Genomic DNA, 22,586 nt, shown 5'->3' on the forward strand with positions numbered 1-22,586 from the left:
CACACACACACACACACCTGATATGTCTTGAAGTATGTAATGATAAAGGGACAAGGAGACAATGAAGCAGAAAGTTCCCAGTGAAGTTGGAAAAATTGAACAAGAAAATAAACAAAGAAGGATTTATTGGATTATAAGACGACGTATTTTTTCAACCTTTGAATTCATACTGATATAAATGACTGAATAAATAGGAACTTCAAATAATTTATGTAGTTATTCTGCCCTCAAGGTGGGCTGTAATTCCCTACTCTTTACGTGTGAATGGTGCATCGTGACTTCCTTTTAAAGAGTACAAAATGCGAAGAGGGAGAAGAGAGCAAAGTCACTGTAAAATTACAGTAGAGAAATCTGACAAGTATTTTCCCAGCCAGGTGATCAAGGTTAATGTCAACAATGATAAGACATGTTAATAGTAAATACTCTTGACATGATGTGATGAAGATGGCATTCTACTTCTGTAGTCTTCCTCTCAAGAACATTTAATCCCAGTCTAATGAGAAAAACATTAGATAAACCCCAATTATGGGACATTCTATAAAATACCTGACTGGTACTCCTCAAAACTGTCAAGTTCATTAAAAAGAAAAAAAGCCTGAGAATCTGTCAGTCAAGAGAAGCCTAAGAAGACTTGATGATTAAATGAAATGTATCTAGTATGGGATCCTGGAACAGAAAAAGCACATTACATAAAAACTAAGGAAATATGAATAAAACATGGATGTTAGTTAATTATAATGCCTCATCATTAATACATTAGTGTATCATTACATTAATTGTAACAACTGTATCATACGAATGTAAGATGCTGATAATACAGGAAACTGGATGTGGAATGCTTGGGAACTCTACAATCTTTGTGATTTTTCTGTAAATCTAAAACTGCTCTAAAATAAACCTTATTTTTAAAACAACGCTATATAAAAAGTACTTGGCACACTGTAAACATGCGGTACCTGTGTGTTGACCTGAACTAGTTGTATTATTGGTACAATTTCCCAAACTGGGGGGACAAATGGCTTCCCTACCCTGGGAATTCTGTGTAGGAGTTCGCATTATGGGAATTTCTCCAAATTCCTGTGGAGTTAGTTTCACTCCTGAGAGGGAGTATAGAACATGTTTTAAGAAAGAAAACAAACAGCCTTAAAAAAAAAAAAATCTAGAGTCTGGAACAAATATAGACTTGAACATCAGAGAGTAGGGAGTGACAGGAGCACAAAGCTAATGTTGAAACTGACTCACTTCACAGAAGATAACAGAGACTAGTGAACTGACTGTTTAGTCACACCACTCTACTCTAATTGTGATTACAAAAGCCAAACTGTTTTTATGGGCAACACCCAATGAGCCAGACTACACAGGAGGAATTAAGGGAGTTTTTTTAATAGGAGTGTTGAATGATGACACTAGCCTCTTGCTTCAGAGAACCAACACCAAACGCAAGCCCAATAGCTTGGAGCAAAATAGGAGAAAACAGGGCTTTCCAAGAGCTTAAGTAATCAAGTGAATAGTAACCCAAGACCCACCACCAGTTGAGGGAGGGAGAGACTCAGGAGAACTGGGTTCTGGAAGCAACCTACAAGAGGCCAAGGATGAGCCATTGAGAGAGGTAGGGTTTCTAGTCCCTGCTTTTAGAAAGCTGAGTTCATGTGTGTTTTTTTGGCTGATTTTTAAAAAAGCATTTCCTTTTCAGTAATCTTTTCCTCATTTGTATATCTATTTTTCTGTTGCCTTTATTTTCATTCACAATTAAGCAAGCAAGCAATCCAAATAAGTCCCAAATGAACTTAATAGAAAACAAACGGAGACCATATACGGGTGTAACTCTCATAATGGTTTTGTTCTGGAGGGATTTGAATTGTTAAATGTAATAACTACTGTGTTACAACAGGGTTCTGTTTTACTTTCAGCTGTAGGTATTAGAATGGGTAGAACTTTCAGGCCTGAAAAACTAAATACATTTTTCTACAAATAAAAATAGTTGATGAAAGACAACATCTCCAAAATAAAAGTAGACACATTTCAAGTGAATTTTGTTTATTACTAAGAATTATTTTGGAGGCAGTATTCATCATACAAATGAACACTTTGGTCCTATATGGCTCATGGAGCATGTCAAAATTTTTTATAATAATGATTATAGCTCACATCTTTATAGCTTGCTACATTTTAAGGAGTGTTTCATACACTTTATCCTAATTGTCTCCTTGACATTTTTTTCATCTTGCCCAATTTAATTTAAATCTTAAGATACATAAAACTAGATTCTTCTAAGAAACAAGCCCAGGGTGAAGAATACAATAAGATATTAACAATATAGAAACAGTTTAAGATATTTGGAATTATAGCGAAATCTCGAAACCATTATATCCATAGTCCTCTGGCTTTGCCACCTTCCTGCCTCCATTGTCATGTTGTATCCGGAGATCCATGAACTGAGCCTTTTCTATGACAGTCTCTATCTTGGCTGAACTTTAGAAGTTTCTTTTAAAAAACCACGATGCCTAACCGACACCCCAGGTCAAATAAATCATTATCTGGGGGTGAGAACCAGGTATCAGTATTTGTAAAGTTTCCAGGTGGTTCTAAAATGCAGCCAAATTTGAGAATCTTTATATATATAAAGATTTCTTGATAAAAAATGGAGTTATGTGATCCTTCTGGTATACTAAATTTTGGGGTCATATCATTTCTAGCAATGTTTGAAGAATCAAAAGTAAAATTAGACTGTGAGAAAGTCTTTTACAGATACTGCATATGAGGTTTCGCCCACATTTGCAATAGATTTGGGTTGGCGTAATCCATTCTAAAACCAAATGAGGAATGAGCATTAACTCACCGCTCATTTGGTTTTAGAATGGATTACACCATTCTAAAACCTAGAATAAGCTAATTGGTAAATTATTCACAGATCATATATTTCTGCTAAGGTAGCAACTTACTTTGTTAATTACTGGATACAGATTAAAGAACAAGTTCTTGAGAGAACATTTACAGTAACTGAGTCACTTGCTGTCATGACAAACTGAATTCTTACCTGAGAGGCTTTCAAATTCAGGAATAGTAAATACTTTTAAATGAGTTGTAACAAGCACAAGATATGGATAAATGACTTGGGGAGTCAGTTGCTTAAGACTAAATATCCAAATTATTTTCTCTAAATCTAACTCACTGACATTAACTCACTTATTGTTCCTTAGGGATTTAGTTTTTTTGGTACTTTAGTTTTTTCATCTGTAAAATGAAGTATTAGTATCTGTTTCATAGAGGTATTAAAAGAATTATTTAAAATGTGCTTTGAAGATGAAAAATACATGTAATTAAATTCCATGAAAGTTCCCATAAATGTTGCTGAAGATATAACTGAAGTTCATTGTTCCAGCTAGAAGTTAGACTCTCTTTAACCATATGTTCATTTTCAACTCTTTGTCCATTCATTGATTCAACAAATATTCAATTGTGATCTGCCATTTGCCAAGGCCCAGGCTATTTAGTGGTGAAAAAAAAAATTCCCTTTCCTCATGAAGTTATAGTCTTGTGTGGGGAAAGAGACAGCATACAAACAAACAAATGAACATATACCAGATAGTGATAAGTGCTTGGGGAAGAGTAGGAGGAGATGGGTAAAGGAACAGAGAGTTAAAAAAGGAAGGAGTAGGAATCTAATTTAGTTGCGATGGTTCGAGAAGGTCTCTAGGAAAGATTATAATAAATAGTTGGGGAAAAGAGGTTCATGCAAACATCTTAGGAGAGAGATTTCCAAACAGAGGCACCATAAATAGAATGTGCTCCAGATCTTCAAGAATAACACAAAGGCTATCGCAATTAGAAGACAGTGAGTGAGGGAGTTCATTTTAAATTAATATCAATCCATGCATCTTAAGAGTCAAAGTAAGACTTCTTTTCCAAGTATATGATGATGATTTACAGGTCAGCGTAGGAGTTCCAAAAAGGGAGTCCTGGACATTCTTTTCTTTGCCAAATATTTATTAATATCCATTATTTTCTAGATTTAAAAAGGTAAATTTGGTTGTCAAGAAGTATATCATTTAGAGAATATATACATAAGTTCATCCTCAGTTTGGATGAGGAAACTTAATTAAATTAGTGTTGTTTGTGCTAGTTTTTAGGCAGATTCTATAGTGATGCTATGTCATTTTTTTAACCTAGCAAAGTTGCATAGTAAAAAAAAGTGACTCCTAAAAAATGACACTGGAATGAGACTGCAAAGGAATAAGTTCTATTTTCTCTATGATCTCAGATAAGTCACTACATTTATTAATCAAGTGATTTGTCATTTGATTAATAAGATCTTTCCAAAGAACACAGTGAATTCTTTCTAGAAATTTATATCTTACAGACTATAGTACTGAACAAGGAAAACATAAGATGTTTATAATCAAAATAATAAAAGAAAATTTTAAACATATTGAGTATTTCAGGCAAACCAAAAAGTATAGAGAATAATATAATAAATAATGCATTTCGATAAAAAATATTTAACAATCTATATTTTGGTTTCATTTAACAGGTCAATAGCAATTCACTGCTTATAGCTTCGCTCTTTTTTTCTTTCTTTTTAAAAATTTAATCAACACATGGCCAAACTTGTTTCATCTACAGCCAAAAGACAGATATATCATTTTATCTGTAAATATTTCCATATTTATTTCTAAAAGGATAAAGATAATCTTTAAAAAAAAAAAAAACCCAGTACTTCTTTTATCCAGCCAGTGTTCGAATTTCCCCTACTGTCCTATAATATTTTTTTTAGTTCAGTGGATTTTCAAAAAATGTGGTAAAAATATATATAACCTAAAATTTACCATTTTAATCATTTCCAGGTGTACAATTCAGTGGCATTAGTACATTCGAACTGTTGTGCAACCATCACCAGAACTTTTCCATCTTTCCAAATTGAAATTTCATACCCATTAAACATTAATTCCTAATTTCTCCTCCCTTCCTCCCTGAGAAGTATGACAACCATTATTCAGTCTTCTGCTTCCATAAATTTGACCAGTGTAGGTACCTTGAATAAACTGAATTACATAACAGCTATCCTTTTGTGACTGGCTTATTCCATGAATAAGGTTTATCCATATCGTAGCGTGTGTCAAAACTTCATGCCTTTTTAAGGCCGAAAAATATTTCGTTGCATGTATGTACCACATTTTGTTTATGCAGTTGTCTCATAATTCTTTTTAACTGTTTTATTTTGGTCTTTATTTGCAAATTCACTGAATTCTATGGGGGCAAAGCCACACATGAAACATGTGGTAGTGATATTTCTCAACCCAAATTGATGAGGAATCTAAGAATCAAATGAAAGAATTTAAACCCTTTGTAAGACCTTTATAGGAGCTCTAACAATCCAAAGTTAACCACTTTAAAAACAAAAAAAACAAACAAACTGCTCTCCGCAGTTACAGGGCCAGGCTGTTCTTTTGTTTAGTAGATATGGTATCTGTCATGTCATTGCAGAGAGTCCAGAATCAGTGAGATCGGCTCCATGTGCCCGACTTGGCTGGTCGGGAAAGAAGACTGTGCTCTGGCACTTTGATACTGCAAGGATTCATTCCCAGACAGAATTTCCCAATACACCTGAAGTCAGCTTGTAGAGCAACAGGATGATATGTGTCATCATTAAGTCACTCATAGTGTAGTCAGTCTCTTGAAATAATAGGTAAATGTCAGAGAGACCAATGTGAATAGATAATTTGATTACTGACATCAAGCTGGAAATTAAAATCTGAAGAATATGAATTTATTATAGTTAATTATATATTGATGGTGTTGGGGTCTTGGAATTATAGTTCTATCACTTTTCTCAACTTTTTTTCAACTGACTCTTTAAAAACATGTTAAAGTCAACATCAAGATCATATAGTGATAATACTCTATGAAGCCATTCTTAACATATATTAATCTTAAAATATTTTAACTAGATCAACTAAACTAGCAAATTATGTCCAATTTCACATAATGGCAAAATTTCAATCATTGACGTGAAATGTACTAGATGGTTAGCTATTTTACTAAGTTTTTTTTATTTTGTAGCTCTTGTGTATGCATACATATACAAACCCCCTGTAGCAAAACTCCTTAAGTGAGAGAAGAAATAATAATATTTACTTCACATTGTAGTCTGGCCTCATTAGTTTGAAGTCTGAGTAAATCTAACATGGTATAAAATAAAGTTTTTCAGTAAGGTAAAAACACTACCCAAAATATGCATAAATGGAGAATCATAGAATATTAATGTTTAATGATATTTAAAGATTTTATAATCCAGGGGGGCATATTTCTTTAGATTCATGAATTAAGAACCTGATGAAATATATGGATCTTCTCCCCAGGAAAAAAAAGCACATAATTAGCTTATAATTTCAAGTGTTAATGAATCTTCTGATATCCGTTGTCTGGCTCCAAGTTAAGCATCAGATGTAATTCGACTTCCTTTTATAGCTGATGAAATTGAGAATCATGGTGGCTATGTGACACACTTATCTCTGTAGAGTGAGTTAGGTTTCTCTAGTGCTGAATTCTCCTTGGGACTCTTGGTCTCATTACCTGCTATTTACCTTGACGTCTTTATGCATTTGCCTACTTCTCAGTGGAACAAGGCGGAAGGGTTAGAGAAAGCTGGTGTTAAAAAAGGGGGGTAGGGCAGAAAACTCTCTTTAGCAATATTAAAGTTAAGCAAAGGCAGCATTTTCATAACTTCATCTGGTTCAAATTTTTTTGCAGCTAAAAGTAAGAGTTCTGGAAATACTTTGTATTATAATACTAGGCAACCATATTCTCAACATTGTTGGAATGTATTTAAAAGTCCCCAATTTTATGAGTCTCATGCAATTAACTTGGAGAAACTGCACATGTTGGATAAGGGTTGTGTTAAGACCAAGAAGGAAGCTTAGACTGATATTCCAGGAAAGATGGGTATTTCCTTGTGTTTGTATTTGCTCTCAAACAAATCACAAACTGAAATGCAGGAATGTAACATTAAATACAACAAGTGTTTTTCTGTGATTTCTTGAACAAAATATATGTACTTTTTTACATGACTTTCTTTTGAAATATAATTTACTCTCATGATAAAGACAATACCTATTACAGAAAATTTGGAAAACAAAGAAGAAAAGAAAATGATTGTAATTCTAGCAAGCAGAGATAATAACTACTGACAAGTCAATACATCCACCTTCAGGCTTTTTCCTATGAATGTACATTTACAACACACATGCACACACATATACATATATATATGCATATACCTATGTATGTATCTATTTACATCAAAGGTAGGTCATGCTTTATATGAAGAACTGTATCTTCATATTTTCAACAAATGATACAACATAGGTATTTTCAAAAGTTCTTAAGTTTTCTTGGGAAACAAGTTCAATGGCCATGTAGATTCTATCATATATGCACACCAACATTTACTTTACCATTACTCTACTGTTGGATATGAAGGCATTTTCAATTTTTCCCACTAAATATCCTTATCTGTGGATCTTTGGGTACACCTCTATTTCTTTAGAGCAATTTCCAGGAATAGAACATTTCATTAGGATTTTTTCTGTGTATTATTAAATGATTTATACAAAGCTGTACCAATACACTCCTAGGTGTAACACTGTGGAGTGCTCCTTTTCCTTATCCTTCTATTAATAGTGTATGTTTAATTTTTTCTTTATTTTCATTGTATCTATATGAGACGATGGATGCTAACTAAACTTTTTGTGATAATCATTTTACAATATATGTAAGTCAAACCATTATGTTGTATACCGTCAACTTATATAGTGATGTATGTTAATTATATCTCAATATAACTGGGAAAAAAATAAGGTTCAGTAGTTATACAAAAGAAATCTCTGCCAATTTGATGGACTAAATATGGTATCCTATTTTAATTTGCATTTCTTTTATTATCCTTGAGATTAAACTTTTTTTTATATCTTTATTATCTATCTGTATTTCTTCTACTGTAAACTGTTTTCCTTGCCTGGTTTTTTAATCGTGGTACTTAACCATTTGTAGATTGATTTGTAGGAATTCCTTATATAACTTAAACATAAAACCTATGTTTTATGTATTGAAAATATTTCCTGTCTGTCATTTTTTTTAGCTTCCGATGGTACTTTTTCTCCTCTAATGTATCATGAAATGTCACTTGTGCCCCGAAGTTGTTCTGAACTGAACTGCTTTGGGGCATGCCTCATCACATATATTTGGTGGGATAAATGGAGGGGACACATACAGAAGGTTTGGGGTGTTAAAGCTGAAGTTCTGGAGTTGATATCCTCAGGACTTCTGGTTTCTCCCAGATAGTCCCATTCAAATTGCTGAGATTACATATTTTCTTAACAAACACACCAATTTTAGTCTCAAAAATGGTTGAATACAGAATCTGGTTGTGTTGATTTGTGTCTTTTTAGATGTTGTCGAGACTGACCTCAAGCAGTCTTAGGTGGCTGGCTGCAATCAGAAAGGCTTCTGGTACATAATTGTATTCTTACTCTACTTTTCTCTCTCTGCTTTTGGCTAGGCTGCCTTGGCCTGAAATCTCTCTCCTTCTTGCTCTCACTGCACTTCTTGAAAGTCTGTAAAAACTGAACATCACTTTAACATCTTCTTCTTTGTTTCCAGGACTACCCACTTCTCACCCCAGCTGCTTTGACATAACTACTTTCTTTGATGGTCTATAACTTATAAACTCACTTCCAGATAAAAACTTATATGCTAAGATTCTTTTGGTTTCAAAGACAAGAAACCAATTCAAGGATGCTTTAGCAAAAGCAGAGGATTTATTGTAAGTCTTCAGGAAACGTAGCTAAGACTCAAGAATACCAGGCAGGAAACAAAAATGTTGCTGGAAATCCAAGAAATATGCCCTCTCATATCTGTTATCATTTAATATCTGCCTTTTTCTTTCTTGGTGAACTGATTTCTTCTGCTCCCAAGTCCCTCTGATAATCTAGAGATAGCTGCTTATGGTTTCCAATTTAACATCTGGGCCCATAGAAAAACTGACTTTCTTATTCTCAGCCCTGAAGGATAGCAGAATAGGTCACCTTGGTATATGCCACTTTGGCATAAGGATTATTTTGAGCTGAAGGCAATTAAGAAGAAGCAGATATAAGAAAAGCAACCTGCCTTCCCTTTATTCTCCTAAAACCAGGGCATAAATTTGTAGAGGTAACCCTCCTTCCTTCTCTACCAATAAAGACAAAAATGTAATCTCTTTAGACCCTTATCAATGGAGAAAGCACTAACTTAAATGTGTATGAGATGCACCCCCATCCCCGGCCTCCACTGCAGACCAGCCTCCCACACACATTTCTTGTATCTTCAGCTGAAGATGTTATACTGGCCAGAGTTCTAACCCACTACTTTGAATTATTCATTTTCCTCTGATTATCTATCATGTATACTTGAGGTATGCATGTTAATAAACTTCTCTTTGTTTTTCTCTTGTAAATCTGTCTTTTATTACAGGAGTCTCAGCCAAGAACTCAGAAGATTAGAGGGAAAATGATTTTCTTTCCCTACAATTCCAAATCCAAAATTCTAAGATAGGGACTTTGACCCAGTGTCAATTAAGTGCCTAACTTGGGTCTAATTAACTGAAGGTAGGAGTGTGGGGTCACATTGTAAAAGTGGTTGTTGGGAGTCCACTGCTAGGGTGGACAGGGGGCAAGTTAAAGGGACTATTGTGAATTTACACAGATACAAAAAAAGTCATGTATCATATTAAGTGTATTTAAAAAAATTATGCCCTATAACTTCTGTCACAGATTTAATGTTATATAACAGGAAATTTAAAAATAAACTGATCAATTTTAAGACTATCAGCTTCAAGTAACTAAATACTGAAATTTAAAGAAAAAATCCGTGACTTTAGTCCTAGTTAAGTTTAGTTGTTTGGCAGAGACAAAGCCTCTGATACAACAATGACAATCCGTAGGGGTATGTGATTATGTCGAGTGCAGCATAAAACCTAAAGGGTAGCAGAATATGCCACCCCAAAATATGACTATAAGAGTTCAAGACATGCCACCCCCAAATACGCTACTTTGGCATATTGATTACTTTGAGCTATAAGCACTTGAAAAACAGTAAATGCAGGGGCAGGCTTTTTCTCTGAGCTCCCCTTATCTACCTAAACTAAGATCTTCCAAACGGAACTCAATTGTCGTAAGTCCCCTCCCCAGGAATGTCATTAACCAGGCAGGACTGATGCATCACAGGAGAGGAGACTGGAAGTTGATACTAGGCCAGACACACTGTTACCTACTATCGGACCTCCCATCTCTTCTAAGGGCCTATTCATCCTCCCTAAAAATCATTTACTCTCCCCTAAGAGGCCCATATCCCCTCTCCTCTGCCCCTATTAATATGGTATTTAAGCTCAATTTTAAGCTACCTTGGGGAGTTAGCCATCTTTCCCTGGGTAGTTCCCATGTGTACATGAGGTATACACGTTAATAAACTTCTGTTTGTTTTTCTCTTGTTAATCTGTCTTTTATTATAGAGGTCTCAGTCAAGAATTTTAAAGGGTAGAGGGAAAATTATTTTTCCTTCCCTACGAACTTAAACTGCTAGTATGAGGCTTCTATAATTTTTCCAGTTTACTTTGGAGCATATTTTCACTTAATTTGTATATCATGTTAAACTTTTCTTTTTTTTTAATGTATATAAAAACACCAGAGGAAGGAAAAAGAATAATAAATTTAATATTCTATACTAGAACAAAATCCAAACTCCTAATATATAAACTTAACACTCTTAGTTTTGAAAATGTAAATTAAATGTTAATATGATTGTATTCAAGGACAACCACAACCATGGGACAGTATTCAGTATTACCTTACAGGGGAAGGGAAGGGCTTCCTCAAATTGTTTAACACCTGAAGAGCCACTGTAGTTAGAGAACAAAGGAATAAAGCTGAGGAGTCTGCTAGTTACTTCGACTGGACCTTCATTAAATCTGCTCTGAGAATTTTGAAACAGACAGTATCTTTTTAACTTATGAGAGGATCAGAGCTTTTGAAGACTGCCTTAATTAATATTGGACAAATGCTTTATTTTTAAATTTTGATGAAGAGAAACAGAGACAGAAGCTTTTTCAAGTAATCTTGTATTCAGGCACCCTGCACAGGGCCTTACATAAATGTATATTGGATTAATAACGATTAATTATGACCAACTGTGATCCTTATATAACTGCACTCCATAGTTTTTCATTATTTCAAGGCATCTCACCATTTCATAGGATGAAGTATAGTAGGTAAGGAGTCAGATTTTATCATTCTATTCTACAGAACAATAAACAGAAACTCTTTTTTTTTTTTTGCTACAAGAGTAATAAGTACCAGAAGGAACAAAAATTATAACTTTGGTTTTTCTGTCTTTTGAAAAATACATGGCTTTATAATAATAATAATCCAAATTATAGTTCTTTAGGAGGACTTTCACATTTTTGATGCTATGCTGTGCTTTATGCTATGTGTTATACTATGTCACTGAAGACTTTGTTTTTATTTTAGAAATTATTTACACAAGATTTTAGTTTTTTTATTTTTTATTTTAGAAAGGAGGATGTGATATCCCTGTTTCATTATTTAAAAGCTAAAGGTTACCTAAATTTGTTTTAAAAATGGGAAATATTTTTCAAAACTGTGCAGACAAAAGGAAGGTCTTAAATCATTTTTCTCATTGTCACTAAATCTCATGAATAAATATTACATTTTAGACTAGTGACTAAAACTCCACTTGCAGGGCTGCACAATTTGTGCACTGCACACGCCACCCTTGGAGGGTGAAACCACCTGTGTGTCGCTCACCTTCAATGGAGCAGCTAGGTCTGCTGGAGTGGTGCCTTGCTCTGCCTTTCACAATGGCACCCACAGGCACCTTTTTCAAATACACACCATATGGTGGGTGGCTCCCTGTCGATGGCTTATCTCCAGCATTAGGCCCAAAGTAGGGGGATCATCCTCTCTTCTCCCATCTTCCATATTTCCTCCTCCTGAACATGCTTCATTTCAAAGTGCCAAGTGTGCTATAGTTAGCTGTATTTGTCATAACTATTTCACAGATGTTCTTCATTTATCTTTCATTGGGATGATTTTCCTTCTTTTTCTCAGAAAAAGGATGTTTGTACCAGAATTGGTACTGAGAATAGTTGGGAGTGAGGTGGGGGCTCAGGGACACTGCTACTCACAGACTCTGGGGGCAAGTTCTGGAACTCTAGGTGACATTGTGACCAATCCTTTAGCCTTCAGTGAAATAGTCTGGATCCTGTGGAATAGCTTTAGCTGAAAGTACTTTCAACGGATGCTAAAAATACATTGCAGTTTATTTTCCTCAGTAGGGAGCATATGTGTTCCCACTTGACCTGGAAACACAAAGAGAGCCAATGTTAAATTTAATGCTGCCCATTCCAAGATAAATTTGTTTTCTGTAGAGCAAGGAGAAGAAAAAACAACAGACATATTGGTATGATTTTGCCTTTGCTCTCGGGGGGAAGTCAGTGCCTTGAACACATTTTTTATGCTCTCTGTTGGTAGTTAAGCGACCACTCTCAGATTTCTCAACCAATTCTGATATGAGCTGGCTCTCATGCAAATCATGGTGAATCCAAAGCAGATTTATTAAATTTAGGGAAAGGAGGGTGAGGAAAGCTTAATTTTTTTTTCTCCCAAAATATGTCATAGTATTTGTACCTAATCTTAGCTTGATAATTTAGTCTTCTATCTTTTTCTTTTTTAATGCTCTTCTCAAAAGACAGAATCTGAAACACCCTTTAATTGGAGTACAGATTTAATGTACATGTATTTAATACTTTCTCTCTAAAAGAAGCAAACAAAGAAACAATTCAAACACCATTTATCTACAAATGACAGAGAAATTCTGTTTCCTGCTGTAACATTTAATAATAGATGTTAAATCCAGTTAATTTTATTTGGGGATACTATTTATTTAGAGCTTTTGGTTGCCCAGTATGACAGTCTTTGATACATATTGTGAGAGCAAAGTTCACTTTCTACTGAAGACGGGTGTAAGCCCTGCTCTCCAGCTGGTAACACTTCTCTACAGCTTAAAACACAGTCTGCTGATGGTGAACTAAGACCCTCCACCCCACATCCCACCCTCAAGAAATAGCGCAATGAGTAAAACATGAACTTTGTACCCTGCCTTGTTTTGAGTCTGGATTCTGCCACTCAATAGCTCTGCCTTCATTTTTCCCCATCTGTAAAATGAGGATAATAATGGAACCTGCTATTCAAGGCTATTGTGAAGATTAAATGAAATAACTGCATGACAAGCATACAGCACAGTTCTCGAGTGCATAGAAAACCTCTCATACATGTTAGCTATTATTAGCGGTGATTATTCTTAGATACCTCAATCATCCCCCGCATCAAGAGTTTAGACAACATGACCTTAAGATCCCCTGTGGTTAAACTGTCTTATGTCAAATTTTAAGGCTTTATCTCTAATCTTCTTTGGAACAAGCCTAAAACCTTTTAGAGGGATGTCCCTTCCTTCTCCTCTTTCTGACTTTCACTTGATTCCCTCCACTTCTTTCTCCAAAAAAACCAAACCAAGAAGCGTATGGCCTGATTAAAATCATGGAGGTGAGATTTTTCTCTTACCTTTACCCAGATAGGAGGGAACATTTTTGTTGTTATTATTTATTTAAAGCAAAATATTAGCCGGATCTAAAGTTACAAGAAAGGAGAAACGTGGGAAGCCCTTTCTCTCTTTTCATGATAAAGACAGCATATTCTTGGCCTCTTCAGACTTCATGAAGAGAACTAGGTAAATTTCCTCATGAAATGCTGTAACCCAGCTCTGGGTCTCATTTGCATAGAAGGCATGAGGGACAGTCAAATTTCCTTTCAAGACTGGACAGGTCGTTTCCATACTCCTAGTTAGAACCTTAAGTCCATGAAATGTTGTCTCTAATAAGTTAGTAAGAATTTACTAAGTAAATAAAACTTGAACTATTTTGAAAGTCTAAAGCAGCTGAAACAAATAAAAGTGCTGCATTTCTAGGAAGCAGAGCTTTCTGAACTCCTGAGGGTAAAGAGAGAACAAGACAAAAGGCTCTTTTAAAGACCAAGGTTAACTAGGATTGCCTTGGTTTTTAGCTCAAAATGTCTCCTATGCCAGAAAATCTTCCTCAGCCTTGTACATATGGGACATTTGGTCACCCTAAAATAGAGACTTAAGTTGTGGTTGATAAAATTAAAATTCAGTGGAAAAGCATACTTATATAATTTCCCAAATTATATATCTTTAATAGAAATCAACTAATATAAATGTAAGTAGAAAAAGCATAATGACTAAATACTTTCATAAGAAGTTATCCATTTCTAGGCAATTCCTGGCCAGTGTATCCATGTAGTTACAGCGGTTCATTTGGGAGTTCTGATTCTAATTGCAAACTTGATTCATACTAGGAAATAATTAGCTTTTAGAAGGCTCTTTTTGAAAACCCAAACCTTAACGTGACACCAAATATCCTATGGGCCAAGAAAGGAGAAGGTTTCCAAAGGAAGTTGCTTAACATTTTCAATGATGGGAGGTCAAGGGAGGAAAAAGGTAAGCTGACCTTCTTCTAGAGAGCAGTGCTGATGGCATGGTGGGGGTGGAAGCCAGATTACTGGGCCCAAGGAGGGAACCAGTGGAGAGGAGGCAGACTGGTCCTAGGCCATTAATGTAAGATATTTGACAGAAAGAAGTAAATCAATGAGACAGTAGCTAGGGGGTTATCATGGTCAAGAAAAAAAATCTCAAGTTGGAGGAAAGTCAAGTATGTTGAAGACAGAGCAAAAGAAATCAGGGATGGAAGCTTCCTTGGAGCTTGTCACTAGTCTAGCAAGGGGTAAGAGCAGGGTATCCCTGCCACCTGGGCCATTCAGACTGTTACTGACAGCTATTTAAGTAGAAAACTCTTTCACAGAGGGCTCAGGAGTCTCCCCTCTAGCTAGTCACATCATTTTAGGCCTACCTCAAGACCCAGACTCTTCCCATCAGCTTTCCCACTCCCCTAAATGACTTGTGCCCTAGCAGAGGGTTTGCACTGTGAGAGAAATCCAATGCGCATGAAATGTTATCGCAACCTTATGGCAGAAGCTAAATAGAAAACAGTCTCAGGGTAAGAAAGACAAGAAAAAAGGTTTGGGAAAGTTTATAGACTAGGTCCATGGCACTGAATAAACATTCAAGGCAAAAAAAAAAAAAAAAAAAAAAAACTTTGAATAATCATAATCCCTTTTTTCCAAATGGATATCCCCCACCCCCTCCGGCTTTTAGGAAAACCCTGACATGTACAGGGCCTACTCCTAACATTTGCAAGTCCTGGGGCATGAGTACAAATAAAGGCCCATATACCAATATGCCTAAATATTTAAATGTGCTACACCAGGCTAACACATGTGGTATATCCATGCCCCCTCTCATCCTAACCTGGGTTCTGTCCAGCACAGTGAGGAGCCGGTGGTCACAGAGGGGCGGTCAAACTCCATCCACACCCCTGAATCCTGGAATGTGCACAGTCAGTAACTCCTGAATGACTATGAAAGACTGCCCCGCCTTCCCCAAGCAGGCTTGGGGCTGTTTGCACAGGGATTTCAGGGCCCTTCACACCAAGCCTGTTCTAGAAGGCTGAGGGGGCATGCCCTTCATGCCCCTTGGCCTATCAGAAACTTTTCCACAGAGGTGGGGTGTAACAAGAGGAGGATCAGGTTGGTTGCCCAGGGCAGGATCTTTCTTGCCTGGGTTTAAGAAGCAATCTGGACACATTTTCTTTTCCTGGAGTTTTAGCATTGCATTTCCTGATCTGACTTTCAAAGAACTCTTGGACGAGACTTTTTACAACAAGGCTTTCTATAATTTTGACTGCTAACAGCACATAGCAGGCTGAGCGGCTTGGAAAGAATGTTCCTGCTGAGCAAACTCATTCATGCCAGGCTTAGGTGCTTCAGTGAGGGCCCAAAGGCCCCAAACCGGAGTATTGTCTGGTCCTATCCAGCTCTCTTTATCAGATAAAACAAATAGCAGATTATCTCCTGATAGAGGAAAAACACCATTTTCAAAGACATTTAAAACAGAAGTATAATTTGCTGATGTCTTCTAAAGGGGAACAGTTTACTACAGGTTATTTAGATCTAATCCAAACCACTTTAAGGTAAGGAGCCATGCCTTCTCCAGTCTCTTTCTCCAGGCTGAGGTTCAGATTTGGGTTAGAAGTAGCTGAAGGGCGAAGGATTTGGGGTCTGATCATGAAGGTGATACCTTCAGGGGAATAACCCCACATGGAGAGTTTTCACATCTGGCTCTACCCTTTACCTGGCTGGCTGGCTATGAAGCTGCCTAATGTCTTGGGCCTTTTTTCTCCTCTGTGAAAAAAAAAGGTCAGCCTAGGCAATTTAAAACTTTTCTTGGGATGCAAGGCCAGGGAACCCTTGAGCACTTTGATCTCTCAGAAAGTCCTTCAAGGTGAACATAGCTCAGCTCTCTCTGCTAATATACCCACATCTTGCCTCTGAGACTCATCTGGTTCAGTAACAAGATGTATGACCCAGGCCTGATAACCATCACTGGGGAAAAGTTATTTGCTGGATTTCCAGCTGAGATGTTCAGTGGTTCTCTTTGAAGAGACAAACTATTATTACTGAAAAAACTGCACGGAATATGGGTCCCCAAATAACAGCATCCTCATGCATGGGGGAGAGCCACAACGTGTTAAGTGGTGCATTTAACCAATTAATTCAGTTTTGTGTCTCTGCAAACTATTTGCTTCATTATTAACTAATCTGGAGACAGTGATGGAGGAGACTTAATATTTAAGGATCTAGTAAATTCTGAAGAACTTATTTACTTAGCATAGATGTAATCTCAAAGAAACCTCAAAGAGGAAACAGCTGCCATTTTATTGAACCTACAGCATAACAAGTATAGTACATTTAGAAAGTAGTATTTGTTTTACGGTGTTCTTGTGAAGATAAATGAGACAGCCCAGAAAAAAACACTGCTTCACAGTGCACGCTCCCATCCACACCCCCCCCACTCCCCCAGGCCGGCTGAGAGCCCACTCAAAGCCTTCCCCAGGGACGCTGAGAACGTGTCTCAGCTGGTCTGATACAAAATAGGGACCCAATAAATATTTATCAAACGAATGAATGGCTGTCTGCATTTCTCCTTTTGTGTAGTCATACTCTGGTTCCAGGCCCCTGAATTTTTCCAGTTCTATTGCCGTGTGGATGTAGGGTGAGCGAAGGGGAAGGGGGCGGTGGTAAAGAATCAGGGAAGACGGCGGATCCGACAGTCGGGGGAAGAAGGAAAAGAAATCCTCAGAGGCGCAGGGCCAACAAAGAGTCAGACGCAGACGAACCCAACCAGGAGGGCCCCGGGACCCCGATCGGCCGCCAGGACCCAATCCCCGCGCTCCTCCCGCCGAGCGCAGTCCACGTCCCGGGCCGCACCCGGCGAGGAGCCCCCCAGCCCCGCACCCGGTGCCCGCCCCCGGGGCGGTGCCGGGAACCCGCGGCGCCTCCGCCGGTCACGTGGGAGCCGCTCCGCCCGGCGGCGCTGCAGCTTCCCGATCGCGCCCTCGCAGTCCCGGGGACGCGGCGCTCGCGCTCCCGCCCGGGCCCCGGGAAGCGGAGACAAGGAGGCGCCGCCGCCGCCGCCGCCCCCTCCGGGCCGAGCCCGGGCCCTGTGCCCGCGACATGCCCGCCGCCGAGCCGAGCGCAGCCCTGCTCCAGGAGCTCGTGGAGGCGACGCCGCTGCCTGCCGCGGGGCCGCCGCTGCTCTAGGGTAGCGGGGCGGGAGGCGTCGCGAGCGGCCGGAGCGGGAGGAGGAGCAGCAGGCATCCTCCGCCGCGCGGCGGGCGGCGGCCCTGCGCTCGGGCGCGCCCATGGCCCGCGAGCAAGGAGAATGCGAGCCGCACTACCCGCCGGCCGCCGCCGCCGCCGCCCCCAGCGCTGCGGGCTCGGCACCCCCCGGAGCTGCCTGCGTCGCCGCTGCCCCCCAGCTGCGGGCGCCTGGCCGCTGGCTGCGCTAGTATCCACAGCCGCTGGTCGCCGAGGGGTGGCGGGGAGAGAGGAGCGAGAGGGACCGGGAGACTGGCGCCCGCCCGGGCGCAAGGCGGCATGTAGCTGTGCGCTCCCGCTCCCGCGCCCGCGAGAGGGTTTCGGCCCGGGGCCCCGCCATGGCTGGGAAGGACAGTGGGAACCTGAAGACGGTGAGGCTGTGGCGGGACGCCGCCCTGCGCGCCAGGAAGCTGCGGAGCAACCTGCGCCAGCTCACCCTCAGTGCGGCCGGGGGCTGCCCCGGGACGGGGGCCGACCAGATCGACTCCCCTGACGCCCCCCAGCTTGTGCTGCCGGCCAACATCGGGGACATTGAGGTGCTGAACCTGGGGAACAACGGCCTGGAGGAGGTGCCGGACGGGCTGGGGTCGGCGCTGGGCAGCCTGCGCGTCCTGGTTCTCCGCAGGAACCGCTTCGCCTGGCTGCCCCCGGCAGTGGCAAAGTTGGGCCACCACCTCACCGAGCTGGACGTGAGCCACAACAGGCTGACTGCCCTGGGCGCAGAGGTGGTGAGCGCCCTGCACGAGCTGCGCAAGCTCAACCTCAGCCACAACCAGCTACCTTCTCTGCCCGCCCAGCTGGGCGCTCTCGCCCACCTGGAGGAGCTGGATGTCAGTTTTAACCGGCTGGTGCACCTGCCAGACTCCCTGTCCTGCCTCTACCGTCTGCGCACCCTCGACGTGGACCACAACCAGCTCACTGCTTTTCCTCGGCAGCTGCTGCAGCTGGCGGCCCTGGAGGAGCTGGACGTGTCCAGCAACCGGCTACGGGGCCTACCTGAGGATATCAGTGCCCTCCGTGCTCTTAAGATCCTCTGGCTGAGTGGGGCCGAGCTTGGCACCTTGCCGGATGGCTTCTGTGAGCTTGCCAGCCTGGAGAGCCTCATGTTAGACAACAACGGGCTGCAGGCTCTGCCTGCCCAGTTCAGTTGTCTGCAGCGGCTCAAAATGCTCAACCTGTCCTCCAACCTCTTTGAGGAGTTCCCAGCTGCGCTGCTGCCCCTGGCTGGTCTGGAGGAGCTCTACCTTAGTCGCAACCAACTCACCTCAGTGCCGTCTCTGATCTCGGGCCTGGGCCGGCTCCTTACCTTGTGGCTGGATAATAACCGGATCCGCTACCTGCCGGACTCCATTGTGGAGCTGACAGGCCTGGAGGAGCTAGTGCTACAAGGGAACCAGATCGCTGTGCTGCCAGACAACTTTGGCCAGCTCTCCCGGGTGGGCCTGTGGAAGATCAAGGACAACCCACTGATCCAGCCCCCTTACGAGGTCTGCATGAAGGGGATTCCGTACATCGCAGCCTACCAGAAGGAGCTGGCCCATTCCCAGCCAGCGGTGCAGCCCCGCCTCAAGCTGCTCCTGATGGGTCATAAGGCTGCAGGAAAGACCTTGCTCCGTCACTGCCTCACTGAGGACAGAGTGGAAGGACAGGAAGGAGGGGATAAGGAGATGAGCTACCCACCTTCACCTCCACCCGTGAGCAAAGGCATCGAGGTGACCAGCTGGACAGCTGATGCTTCCCGAGGCTTGCGATTCATCGTGTATGACTTAGCTGGAGATGAAAGTTACGAGGTGATCCAGCCCTTCTTTCTCTCCCCAGGGGCCCTTTATGTGCTGGTGGTGAACTTGGCCACCTATGAGCCACTGCGCTTTCCCACCACAGTGGGCTCCTTCTTGCATCGGGTAGGGGCCCGGGTGCCTCACGCCGTAGTTTGTATTGTGGGCACGCACGCAGACCTGTGTGGGGAGCGGGAGCTGGAGGAGAAGTGTCTGGACATTCACCGCCAGATCGCCCTGCAGGAGAAGCACGATGCTGAGGGGCTGAGCCGTCTGGCCCAGGTGGTGGATGAGGCACTGGCCCGGGACTTTGAGCTTCGCTCTGCCAGCCCCCACACAGCCTACTATGGTGTTTCGGACAAGAACCTGCGGCGGCGCAAGGCCCATTTTCAGTACCTGCTCAACCACCGGCTGCAGATCCTCTCCCCCGTGTTGCCTGTGAGCTGCAGGGACCCTAGGCAATTACAACGCCTTCGGGACAAGCTGTTCTCCGTAGCTGAGCACCGGGAAATCTTCCCCAACTTACACAGAGTACTGCCTCGGTCCTGGCAGGTGCTTGAGGAACTGCATTTCCAGCCACCTCAGGCCCAACGGCTTTGGCTAAGCTGGTGGGACTCGGCCCGCCTGGGTCTGCAGGCAGGTCTGACCGAGGACCGGCTACAGAGCGCCCTGTCCTACCTGCACGAGAGCGGCAAGCTACTCTACTTTGAGGACAGCCCAGCCCTCAAGGAGCACGTATTCCACAACCTCACCCGCCTCATTGACATCCTCAATGTCTTTTTCCAGAAGGATCCTTCCTTGTTGCTGCATAAGTTGCTCCTAGGAACCAGTGGAGAGGGAGAGGGCGAGGGGGAAAGCTCCCTTGTGATGTCACTGCCCACCCCCAGCCAGGACTTGCTTCCCGCCACCCAGCTCCATCATTACGTGGAGGGTTTTCTGCTTCATGGGCTCTTGCCCGCCCATGTTATTCGGCTGCTGCTTAAGCCTCATGTCCAGGCCCAGCAAGACTTGCAGCTGCTGCTGGAGCTGCTGGAAAAGATGGGGCTCTGCTACTGCCTCAATAAACCTAAGGGCAAGCCTTTGAATGGGTCCACAGCCTGGTACAAATTCCCATGCTATGTGCAGAACGAGGTGCCTCATGCAGAGGCCTGGATTAATGGGACCAACCTGACCGGGCAGTCTTTTGTGGCTGAACAGTTGCAGATTGAATATAGTTTTCCCTTCACCTTTCCACCTGGGTTGTTTGCTCGCTACAGCGTACAGATCAACAGCCATGTGGTGCACCGGTCAGATGGGAAACTTCAGATCTTCGCATATAGAGGGAAAGTTCCTGTGGTGGTGAGTTACAGACCTGCCAAAGGGGTCCTGCAGCCAGATACTCTGTCCATTGCCAGCCATGCATCATTACCAAATATATGGACAGCATGGCAAGCCATAACCCCCTTGGTAGAGGAACTGAATGTTCTACTTCAAGAATGGCCTGGACTGCACTACACCGTGCACATTCTCTGTTCTAAGTGCCTTAAGAGAGGGTCGCCCAATCCGCACGCTTTCCCAGGTAGGTGGAGAGAGGCACGTGGTTCTTCTTTGATGTGTTATTAAGATGCATTTTTTGAAAATGTTTTTTTTTCCATTCGTAAGATTATTAGCCTAACACCGGGAAAGCTTCTCAAGGTAAATACGGGGGGATTTGGGGACAAGCAAAAGGCAGTGAATACATAAGCAATATGAAATACAGTCCTCAGTATCATACTCTCCTACAAAAAAGACTCAGACTTCCAAAATGGGTTCCAGTCAAAACATTTGGATCTCCTTTTCTCTCTTCTAAATTTAGTCCACCTTTCATGGAAGGAAATTTCAGGTGTGTGAACAGAAGATGGTGTCTGAAGTGTCTCTTGCTGAGCCTGCATACTGGATGCATCTCGAAGGGCTTGAGATGCTCAGAGTTTGACATGTCTATTGTCATATTCTTGTGTTTAAATTCAGAGTACAGTCATAAAGAGTATTGCTTACTTTTCTTAAGAAATTCCAGAGAAGAATATTTTGTAATCGGGATTGGATTTTAAAGACAATGATACTTATGATGGATTAGTAAAGACAAAACTTTCAGTCTGTGATGCATGACTGAATCCTGAGTTTGCTGTTTTACTCATCACGCCCATGGGCATGAACCATAGACTGCTGAGATCTCTGAGGGGAGTTTCCTCGGGTACTTTCCGGCAATTTGGTGCTTTACAAGATGTCTTAAGGTTTGATTTTTGGTGTTAGAGTGGAGCGTTTTGGAAGTACTTTGTAAGAGATGGGAGGGACAAAACATTGGAAGCATTTTTTTTTTCTCTTTTGGGGAGTGTTTTACAACAGATTCTTTTTTTCTTTCTTTTTACTTTTTAAAATCATTGTAGGTGAGTGGCAGAATTCTAGGACTAGTTGTCTGGGACTTTTCGAGTCTGGTTAATTGGTACCCTGAGTCTTCAGTTTGGAATATGTCTATTTCCCACATGTGAAAGCACTCTTTGGAGCAGTTCTTTAAAACTACTCAGATATTTGTGGAGCAGGCTTGGCTAACAACATTCCAAGTGTCCTGAGGACAAACCTAATGATAGTATCACTGCCGATTTCTCTCCTCGGTCCCCCACCCCCCAGGGCACATTGAGGGGTGATGAAATGAAGACTGCATGCCACTCTGATCTTTGTCTCAGTCTGAATGCAGCTTGTCATAGTATCTGGAAGAAACTGGACACCCATATTTCCAAAGGTAACATCTTCCTGTTGCCCTAGATCTAGGCTGAGTTTAATTCTTCAGCTTGAAAAAAGCCACCATATTCCATTACCAGTCAACCGAGCCATCTATTCTGTATGATTATCTGGTGTCTTGTCACAGTCCAAGTGAGATCTGGTAGGCTCTTCAGTTCGT

At 41.4% G+C, this 22,586-nt stretch overlaps 1 protein-coding gene across 5 annotated transcripts in view; it reads left to right on the forward strand.

Moving 5' to 3' along the window:
- The first annotated feature begins 18,118 nt into the window (after positions 1-18,118).
- MFHAS1 (multifunctional ROCO family signaling regulator 1) overlaps positions 18,119-22,586 on the forward strand; it is a 65,073-nt gene continuing 60,605 nt past the window's right edge. For 4 of the 5 annotated variants that reach the window (XM_039846469.1, XM_039846472.1, XM_039846468.1 and 1 more), the window contains exon 1: positions 18,119-21,230. In XM_039846469.1, coding sequence (XP_039702403.1) covers positions 18,236-21,230 — 2,995 coding nt within the window. In that variant the 5' untranslated portion in view covers positions 18,119-18,235. Of the gene's footprint in view, positions 21,231-22,315; positions 22,428-22,586 lie in introns of all 5 variants that reach the window. The other variant, XM_039846473.1, reaches the window with a different exon arrangement.

This window comes from Pteropus medius, unplaced genomic scaffold (assembly GCF_902729225.1).
Source record: "Pteropus medius unplaced genomic scaffold, Ma_sr-lr_union100, whole genome shotgun sequence".
Lineage (NCBI taxonomy): Eukaryota > Metazoa > Chordata > Mammalia > Chiroptera > Pteropodidae > Pteropus > Pteropus medius.